At 41.7% G+C, this 10,396-nt stretch overlaps 1 protein-coding gene across 4 annotated transcripts in view; it reads right to left on the bottom strand.

The window, feature by feature from the left end:
• The window catches only part of Ccdc77 (coiled-coil domain containing 77), a 38,355-nt gene that overhangs the window by 18,929 nt on the left and 9,030 nt on the right, over window positions 1–10,396 (bottom strand). For 3 of the 4 annotated variants that reach the window (XM_010630337.3, XM_010630335.2, XM_010630336.2), the window contains exons 3-5: window positions 9,967–10,204; window positions 3,855–3,997; window positions 1,000–1,096 (exon numbers count right to left, since the gene is read on the bottom strand). In XM_010630337.3, the coding sequence (XP_010628639.1) occupies window positions 1,000–1,096; window positions 3,855–3,997; window positions 9,967–10,204 (478 nt within the window). The remainder of the gene's footprint in view (window positions 1–999; window positions 1,097–3,854; window positions 3,998–9,966; window positions 10,205–10,396) is intronic. The other variant, XM_010630338.2, reaches the window with a different exon arrangement.

The raw sequence follows: 10,396 nt of genomic DNA, 5'->3' as shown, positions 1-10,396 counted from the left end.
TTTTTTGTTCTGCTTTTTTTTTTTTTTCCCCTTTGGTACCAGGGATTGAACTCAGGACCTTGTACTTGCAAGGCAGGCGACAGAACCACTGAACTAAATCCCCAGCCCTGTTTTGCTTATTTTTGAGACAGGATCTAGCTATGTTGCCCAGACTGGAGTCAAACTCCTCACTTCAAATGACCTACCAATCTCAGCCTCCTGAGAAGCTGGGACTCCAGGTGTGTATCACAACACAAGGTTCTGCGTGTTTAATTTTGTTTTGTTTTGTCTGTTGAGACAGGGTTTCAATATGTAGTCTAGGTCGGCCTTGAACTCTCAGTGATCCTCCTGCCTCAGCCTCTCAAGTGCTGGGATTACACCCAACTGTGTGTTTTTTAAACATAGACTGTGTATTATATTTGTAATTTATACAATAGATTTAAAGAGAAACTTAAATACTGAAACTTTCTCTCTATAGTCTACTCCTGCTTTCCTAATTTCAGCTAAAACAGCTATTCCTCTAGGCTTTATATTTTTCATTTTTGCTTTACTGTGGTGCTGGGTTTGGAACACAGGGTTTCGCGAATGCTTACTCAAGGGCTCTACCACTTAGCTATACCCCCAATCATGGACTTCAGCTTTTGAAATGGTCAAATGGAGCAAACAATACTATTTCCTAAAGGTTTTAAAGAAGTTTTGAACCGGGAATGGTGGTGTAAACATGTAATCCCAGCACTTGGGAGGCTGAGGCAGAAGGATCACAGAGAGTTTGAAGCCAGCATGGGCTACATAATGAGTTCAAGACCAACCGAACTACATAGGGAGACCCTATCTCAAAAAAGAAAAAGAAAAAAAGTAAGCTATTTTGGAAACAGAGAAATAGCTCACTACTCTTCATGTGACTTCCTGAACAAGTACAAAAGTTATTTACTGTGGACCCTCACCTCTACTTTATAAAGGCCATACTCACCATGAAAGTGAAACTTAACTTTATGGGGAGCTTTATGAAAGCTAACTTACTTTATGGGGGGGCTCCTTATAAAAATAGGTTACTTCTCTGGTGTCTGTTCCCACAAGAGCCAGGAGATTCTGAATCTTTTTCTTGTCTTCTAGTTCCCTGAAAATTTTCACAGAAAGTAAGCACACATCATATGCTCCAAGTGAATGACCTTTTTTGTTTCAAGATCTCTCTTCTGTCTTGTTATAACAAAGTAACCTCAAATTAAAATTGAACAGGATTTACCTAGATTTTAGCACTAGTGTTTAAGACATTAGGTACTTCCACTCAAGAATTCAGAGAGGGGCCAGGAAGCAATATCTTAGCTGCTTCTAAAGGGCAGCTGCATTGCATGTGGAGGAACACTGCCCCGCCCCTCTTTAGCACTGGTAAGCTCACTCCCTGCCAGGAATGCTGCCTTTTGCTCGCTAATGACTGAATCTCTGTTCCAGATGGCTCTTGGCCAGAGAAGCTGCTTTACCTGCTGATGCCTCCCATTCCTCAGCGTTAGCTTGCCTCCAGTGCTTGCTCCAGGATAGGTACAAAAATCCAATCTCCCTGACTAAATTCACATGGCTCTGAAGAGCCATCCCAGCTTCCAAGCTCACTGTGGTGTTGTTGGCTGAGCCCCAGTGTAACTGAGTCTGTCGAGGTTCTCCACCTGCCCAATCAAGCTTTCCCTGTGCCCTTGTTTGTGGTAATTCCTCAGAAAGCTTCCCAACAACCTTCCTGCAAGCAAACTGCCACTGTACAGTTTGTTTCCCAGGGAACCCAACCTAAGACAGTACTGGACCAAAGGAGACTACAGAGCTGAAGAGGGACTGCAGAGCTACAGATATGAAGCTAGTTATAAAACACAGTGTTCTTAGAAGCAAGGTAGGCATGCCAGGGTATAGCTTAGACCATCAAAACAATCAACGGTACATAAGAAGCTGAGGGCCATACCCTATAAGAAATTAGACTCTCTGGCTCATTTTCCATATATTAGTTGAAGAAGAGGCTGGATCTCCCTGAAGATAAGACCCTGTGGGACCACAGGCAAGTGCCCATGACATTTCCTCCAGTTTCTCATCACAGGGCCCACACAAGTAATTGCACAGGGAAAAAGGAATACCCAGGCATTTCAAAGACTGCTGGATAGAGCATCTAAGGTGACACTGATACCTGAAGCATCGTTACGGCACAGGGGATGTGGAGACCATGTAATAAATGAAATTTTGCCCCAGGTCCAGCTCACAGTGCATCTGTGGATCCACAGACCCAGTCACTGATCACTTTTCCAGTTCCAAATGTGTAATTAGAATGCCTATACTCAGTAGTTGGCAGAGCTCCAAAATAGTTTCTTGGGTTACGAGGTAAGTCAAGCAGAGGCTTCTGAAAGTACTCACCCCTACTTAGTCAAAACAACAAACAAAAACCCCAAAGATATAGGGGGATAGATCCTTAAAAAATCCTCATTTCATTCACCAGTATGACTTGAACAAAAGCAGATGGATTCTGGAGGATAACAACAGACTTCAAATAAGTAAATTCCCCTGTGCCAGAAGTAATATCTCTGCTAGAGCAGATTAAATTGGTGTCAGGTATAAGGAATGTGGCCACTGATTTGGCCTTTTGAGGGGGGCGGTGAGAGAAGGTCTCACTTTGTAGTTGAATCCGTGGCAATCCTCCTGCCTCAGCCTCCCGAAGGCTGGGATTCCAGGCATGCATCACCAACCCTGACTGGAAAATGCATTCTTTTCCATCCTTCTACATACTGAAAACAGATTCCATTCAGGTGAAGTGGGCAAGAATATACTTTTATAGTTTTTCCTAAGGCTATGTTAACTCTTTTGCTCTGTCAATACAGCATTAGAGAACCTCAATCTGGTCATCCCCAAGATCATATGATCTTGGGACCATATGATCTAGTAATTCCATTTCTAGAGACACCCAAAAGCACTAAAAGCAGAGTCTTGTAGAAATATCTGTATAACCATGTTCATAGCAGCATTATTTACAACAGTCAAAAGGGAGAAGCAGCTTATGGACTCGAGAGATGAATCGAACAAAACACTGGACACACATACAAAGAAAAACTGCTTGGCCTTAAACAGAGAAGAAATCTTGACACATACTATAAAATGGATGAACCCCGAAGATATGCTAAGTAACATAAACCGGACACAAAACATCAAATACTAATGATTCTACTTATAAGAGGTGTCTTTAAGTTCAAACAGAGACAGAAAAGTGGAACGGAGGAACATGGGCAATTATTGTTTAACAAGCACCAAATCTGCGTGGTTGGGGTGGTTGGTTGCACACCAGTATTTAATGCCCTTGTACTATATGCTTAAAGATGGTTAAAATGGCAAGTTCCATGTTGTGTATATTTTTCTTCACTCACACACAGAAATGCACTACAACGGATGCTGTAGCACATTGCTCAGATGTACCCTTCAGCATCAAGACACCCATCTCCCAGGCACCGAGACTCCCTCTCCAAGAATGGCACGTGGCTGAAGGCAGATTACTGTTCCAAGCTGACAGTTTCTCCGCCAAGGCATTCTGTATCCAATGACTACCAATTTGGGGATACAAAATTCTGAATCCTTTGCCTCTGGAAGGTCATCCTAACTTGAGTCCCCTGTGGAGTTCGCTCACGCCTCTCTTACCACTGTACCACAGTGCAAACTCTCCCATAGGTGCTATATGCTCAAAAGATCTTCTCAGAGGTATCACTAAGAGCCTCCTCTGTAACTGCCCCCAGGCAATCTTCATCTCAGAGACTGTTTATTGGGGTACATAAGCTCAGAGAAATGGAGATAAATTTATCACTTTAAATGCAATTTAGAGTTATAACTCCAATATTTATTTCACTCCATCTATTTGATACCTGATTCTCAGACGGTCATTTTCTGAGTAGAGGCGTAAAACGTGTTCCCGTTCCTGGAAAAGGCAGACCTGCATATCACTTAGAGCTTTCTGCAACTCAGCAATCTCTTCCTCCCTCTGAAGCAAATCCCATTCAACTTTATGCTGGGGGGAAAAAAAGGCAGTTGAAAAGATAACGAGTTTCAATGAGTATCTCTTATTTGATTATTTGATATGGAAGAATCAGTTCAGATAGAAATATTCCAAAGTAGCAGATCTACAGAATTCAAGTGACAGCAATGGTCTGTGTACAGATGTTAAGTTTAGGTTCAGGATGAGCCAGGTATAGCAGTGGATGCCTGTAAGTCCAGCACGAGGCTGACCCAGAAGGACCCTAAATTAAACAAAAACAAAAACATAGACTAGAGATGTAGCTTACTGTGAAGGCCTTGAGTTCAATAACCAGTACCACAATAAATATACAAATAAAATAAAAGGTACCAGATAAGCTGGAGCATAGCTCAGTGGTAGAGGAGGTGCTCAGCTCTAGGTTCTGTCTTAGCATCAAAAACATTAAAGGAAGGCTGGGGATTTAGCTCAGCGGTTCGGTGGCCTGCCTTGCAAGCGCAAGGACCCGAGTTCAATCCCCGGTATCAAAAAAAAAAAAACAACAAACAAACAAAAAACATTAAAGGGAGGCTTCAAAATAAGCGTGACATTCACACGTCAAAGCTTTATCATTCCTAGACCATAGCACCTAAAATGTGTACGTGCCGCTGTTTTATCTACACTTTTTAGTGATGCATTACTACGAAATTCAGGAATGCAGGGGTGTAAAGAGATATGATTCCTGCCAATAGGGCTGTGGAATTTCATGGAGAAACATACAAAAAACTGAAAGAATTACCTAATGGAGGCACTTTAGAATGGCAGGGCAGGAATAAAATCACTACAGCCTGTTTGAGAAGCCAAATATCATGATAGCAGATAAGAGGATGAAGAAACTGGGAGACAGGCAGACAGTGGGTGTTTTCAGAAAGTAGCAGTAAGCAGCCTAATATGTTTGTTTTGGTACCAGGGATTAACCTCAGGACCTTGTGCTTGCAAGGCAGGTGGCAGACCCACTGAGCTAAATCCCTGGCAATGGCCTAATATGTTTATTAAGAAGGAAGAAAAGTCCTACCACAAGCTACAGAACTTTCACTAAGTGAAATAAGCCAGTCACACATACACACACACACCCCTATATGATTTCCTTATTAATAAGGTCTAGACTCAATTTCATAGAAATCAATAAAATGTTTGTTATAGGATAGGGGGAATATGAGGACTTGTTTAATGGGAGTTCCATTTTGTAAGACAGGTCCTGAAGATCCACTGCACAACAGTGTGTATATATTTAATACTACTGAACTGTACCCCGAAAAATGGTTAAGATAGTTAAAAAGTCTTCACAAAGGAAAAAAATGGCTGAAGTAGTGGCACATACCTGTCTGTAATCCCAACACTTGGAAGGCTGAGACACAAGGATTCCAAGTTTGAGTCCCACCTGAAGACCCTGTCTCAAAATAAAAACCAAAAAGGAGCTGGGGGCTGGGCATTTAGCTCAGTGGCGCCATGCCTGCTTCTTAAGCACAAGGTCCTGCATTTGATCCCTAATACCAAAAAAAGAGCCAAGTATGGTGGCACACACCTATAATCTCAGCACTAGGAAGGCTGAGGCAGGACGATCATTTTAAGTTTGAAGTCAGTCTGGGCTACATAGTGAGATCTTGCCTCAAAAAATAAATAAATAAATAAATAAACAAACAAACAAACAAATAAATAAATAAATAAATCGACAAAAACTAAAAAAGGATAGGGATATAGCTCAGGATGAAAGTCCTGGGTTCCATCCCCAGTACTGCAAGCAATAAATAAATAGAAAAATGAAAAAGGAGAAAATAAGTGCAGGAGAGGGAAAGATCAATTTGTGTCTGTATGTATGGCTTCAATCTTTGGGATAATAATGATATCATAGATAATAGGGACTATTGTGTGATGCTGGGGATTGACTGGTGAGGCAGGTGCTCTACTGAGATGGATTCCCCAGCTTCAATACGACTCTTCTTTAATAAAAAAAGTAATTTTATTGAACATAGGAATAGATGGATTTTCAAATTAATTATTTTTTCTTTTTGGCTGCTTTTGTAAGCCATGACAATCCCTGGCAAAACTTACCAAGTGGTACTATATAAGATGCTTGTCAATTTTAGACCTTATTTCAATAAGTATATTTAAGACTAGAAAGAAAAAGTTATGATTAGATAATTAGTTTATACTAACCCATGGCAAATGTATTGCTTAAGCTGCTTATAGAAAACTGATCAATCTTTTTACAGCAAATTTCAAGCACAGGTACAAATTTGCGTTTTATGCAAAAATTAAGGTTTTAGTTATTTTTACATTGATTAGTTAAGAGCTGCTGTCAGTCATTTAAAGGCAAGCAACTAGTTTTGAGTTCAAGCTGAACAAAAAACACACACGAGGTGACATTTTTGTTAGGAAGACTTTTTAAATTTCACATGTGAATGGAACATAACCTTTCTTGAACACAGTGACCAGGGTACTAACAAAACTAGCTTCAGAGAAATTTCTTCAACGTTATTTCTTTTTGCAGTGCTGGGGACTCCAGGCCTCAGTCATGCTAGGCCAAATGCTTACACCCCCAGCCCTTAGAGCATCATTTCTCTCAGCTGGGCATGATGGTGCATACCTGTATTCCCACCACTCAAGGCTGAGGCAGGAGGATCCACAAGACTACGTAGGGAGATCCTGTCTCAGAACAAAAACAAAAATAATTGTCTCTTTTGCTTGCTTCTTAGTCCCACCTAGGCTTTATTAATGATTCACATCTTATCTATCACTTTCTTCATAAATTTTCTTTAGGACATTCATCACTCTTTCATAGAATCTCGTGTCATAGGAGGGCTTTTCTCTCTCTGCAATTTTTAGACGGAGGCTGGACACTCCACTGTGTCTTTTGCACCTGTGTGCTTCTTACATAAGAACTTGGTTTTTTTTGTTTGCTTCTTTGGTTTTTTTTTTGAGCTGCCTTTTAGAGATGGATTTTTTTGGGGGGGGGGGGTTTTTTGAGACAGGGTCTCACTCTGTAGTTGAGACTGACCTGAAACTCACTAGGTAGCCCAGGCTGGTCTCGAACTCACAGCGATCCTCCTGCCTTAGCCTCCCGAGTGCTGGGATTACAGGTGTGCGCCACCACACCCGGCTTCATTTTTTAAAATTACATTTATTAGTATGTTTGATGTACATAATGATTACACTCATTGTGGAGAACTAGTACATGCACATAACACACTTTAATTCCTCTTACCTTCCTTCTTCCTTCCCTCCATCTCTAGCTCCCTTTCTCACAGATGTAACTCCTTACAGATGGATTTCTAGAGGCTCTTTTTTTTTTTTTTGCAATTTTTGAACCAGAGTCTCACTAAAGTCACTTGTGATCATCCTGCTTCAGCCTCCCAGAATTCTGGGATTACAGGCATATGAAACCATGCCAAGTTAAAAAGTCTCTTATGTTTGGTCAACTACAGGTATTTCAGTAGTGAAAAGTATGATGCAGACTAGAGAGGCTGGGATAGTGTGAGGGAAATACTGTAATACACAGCTCAGGTGAGGTATGAGGTTCTGAACTAGCATCAGCAGCAGACATGTGGGAATGGATTAAGTAATACTTGGGAAGCAGAATCAATAGGACTTACCAAGTAATGAGAAGCAGGGGGCTGAGCAGAACTGTAAGCAATGAAACCATTTACTAAGACTCAGAATAAAGAAAAAGTTAAAGGATAAAAAAATGGAGGTAGGGGAAGCTGGGGATGGTGGCTGCACACCTGCAATCCCAGGTGAGGCAGGAGGATCAGAGTTCCAGGTTAGCCTGGGCTACATAGTAAGTTCAAGGCCAGCCTGAATTAGAGACCCTGTCTCAAAAAAAAAAGAAAGAAAGAAATGGAAGGAGAAAAGATTATGGTTTATGGCAGTCAAAGGAGAGGACAGGAAAAAAGGAGATCCATTCAGATAGGGGTATATTAACCTGGAGCTGAAGAGGGCTAGTTATTTGGAAGTTATAGTCACATGTATAGGAAGATAATGCATGTATTAAATTAGGTTACTTATATTATAGTAGACTCTGGACAAACTTTGACATTCCAGACTAAAAGAAGCCAGAGGCTGGGTATGGTGGCCCACATCTGTAATCACAGCATGAAAGGCTGAGGCAGGAGGATTGCTGCAAGTTCATGGCCAGCCTGGCAGCCTGGGCTACATAGTTAAGTTCGAGGCCAGCCTGAACAAATAGCAAGAACCTGTCTCAAAAAACATTAAAAAAAAAGGAAGCCACGTGTGCCTGTAATCCTAGCTCTACAGGAGACTAAGGCAGCAGGATTGCAAGCTTGAGTCCAGCCTGGACAATTTAACAAGATCTTGTCTCAGACTAATAGATTACCTGGTGAGAAAAGGGTGAAGGGTTTTGAGGGCTGGAGGAGTGTAGGGAAGGCAAGGCACTGATATGAGGCACAACCAAAGATACAAAGGAGAGGAGGGGAGGAGAATGGGAGGGTGCACCGACCATGCATCCACAAGAAAATTGCTGTGCATGCATTGAGGAAACTCATTCTACAGTGACTTGTAGCCTTTTGAGCTCGGTGGTTCTCAAGTGTGTGTACACACACTTATAATACCTCCATTCCTTTCCACCCCTGCCCTAGAAACATGACAATGTCTGGAGAGTCTTGACTGTCACAACTGGAAGGTTGCGCTACTGATATCTGCTGTGTAGAAACCAGGGGAGCCACTAAATACCCTGTCATACACAGTGCCCCCCAAAACACAGAATTATCCAGACCAACGTCAGTGATGCTAAGGTTGAGAAATACTGCTCCAGAGTAGGTGGCAGAGAATTGTATCCAGCTGCAGTTAGGTTTTCTGCTATGTAGGTGAAGCAAAACATAACGGGTCATGGTAAGTCATACAGTTATTATATTGAAGTAAAGCCTGACAGAGTTTAGGTTAGAAAGGAAGTTCATGTCAGAAGCTGATATACGCACTGAGAAACCTGAAGTCTGGAAGACAGGGAAGTAACAACGAAGTTAGAATTGTCAAGTGTACGGGAATGGAAGAACAGAGAAGGGGAGATTCAAGAGTTTAAGATATTACTACTACTGCTTTGTGGTGCTGGCAATTGAACCCAGGGCATTGCACATGCTAGGCACACATTCTGCCACTGAGCTATACCCCAGAGGGAGAAAAGGCATGTGCTGGTCTGGGAATTTAGCTCAGTGGTGCCACTAGCTGCCTTGTAAGCACTAGGTTCCAAGTTTGATCCCCAGTACCAAAAGAAAAAGGTATGTGCTTGTAATCCCAGTTACTCAGGAGACTGAGGCAGGACTTAAGCCCAGGAGTTTGGGGTCAGGTAAGTCACACAGTGAGACTGTGTCACAGAAAAAAAAGCAAAGTTTTAGAGGTAAAGCAATTTGGGAGGCTATGATGTAAGGAGGGGTGTAAAAGTAGCAATCTGGGCTGAGGAATTAAAAAATACATATATAGGGCCAGGGATTTAGCTCAGAGGTGCTGCCGCCAGCCTCCCAAGTGCAAGGTCCCAAGTTCGATCCCCAGTACCAAAAGAATTACATATATATCCCGTCACAACGGTACATGTCTGTAATCCCAGGATTCAGGAGGCTGAGACAAAACTGCCATGAGTTCGAGCCAGCCTGAGCCATATAATGAGACCCTGTTCAAAAAAACAAAACAAAAAACAGGGCTGGGGATTGAGCTCAGTGGCGCTGCACCTGCCTCACAAGTGCAAGTATGTGAGTTCAATTCCTGGTACTAAAAAAACAAAAAAATATATCTATAAAATATCTGCTTGTGGTACACACTGGCACTTTAAGATTTCTGACAAAAAAGGCATGCATTAGCTCTGCATTTTCAAAAAATTTCCTGATAAGTTTTTTGTGTTTTTTTTTTTAGGCCACCATGTTGCACAGGTCTTGATTTGTAGGCTCAAGGAATCCTCACCTCAGCTTTGAGTAGCTAGGACACCAGGAATGTACCACTACATCTAGCCAGTCTTTTACCTGTCCTTCACAAGCTTCTTTGTAGAGTTCTAGCTTCTTCAAGAGATCCTCATTTTCTCCCTCACACTCAGCCATCTTCTTTTGATAATATTCCAGAAGCTCCTGGGAAGGGCAGAGGACAGCCAGGCGGTCTTTGATCGAAGGCAAGGGAGTTGACTCCATCAGATCTGCCATTTCCTTCCACCTGGTGGGACCACTAACGCTAGAGGCAACACCGTGTTTTGAGGCAACTGCTGGTCTATTGGAAATTAGACAGGGTGTATTCAATAAATTCACTGAACACTTATAAAAACATTATACTTTTTTTAAGATACAAAGGGGTTTATCCTTGAAGTGTTTATACAATAATTAAGGTCCTCACATATATTGAAAGTTTGATGTTACAAGGTAATATCAAGGTTTAAAACTGGATTCAAAATACATGTTAAAA

The sequence above is a fragment of the Fukomys damarensis genome, unplaced genomic scaffold (assembly GCF_012274545.1).
Source record: "Fukomys damarensis isolate Sample0158 unplaced genomic scaffold, DMR_v1.0_HiC HiC_scaffold_5, whole genome shotgun sequence".
NCBI lineage: Eukaryota > Metazoa > Chordata > Mammalia > Rodentia > Bathyergidae > Fukomys > Fukomys damarensis.
Note: the sequence above shows the minus strand (reverse complement) of the source record. Positions and strands in the feature narration are given on the sequence as shown.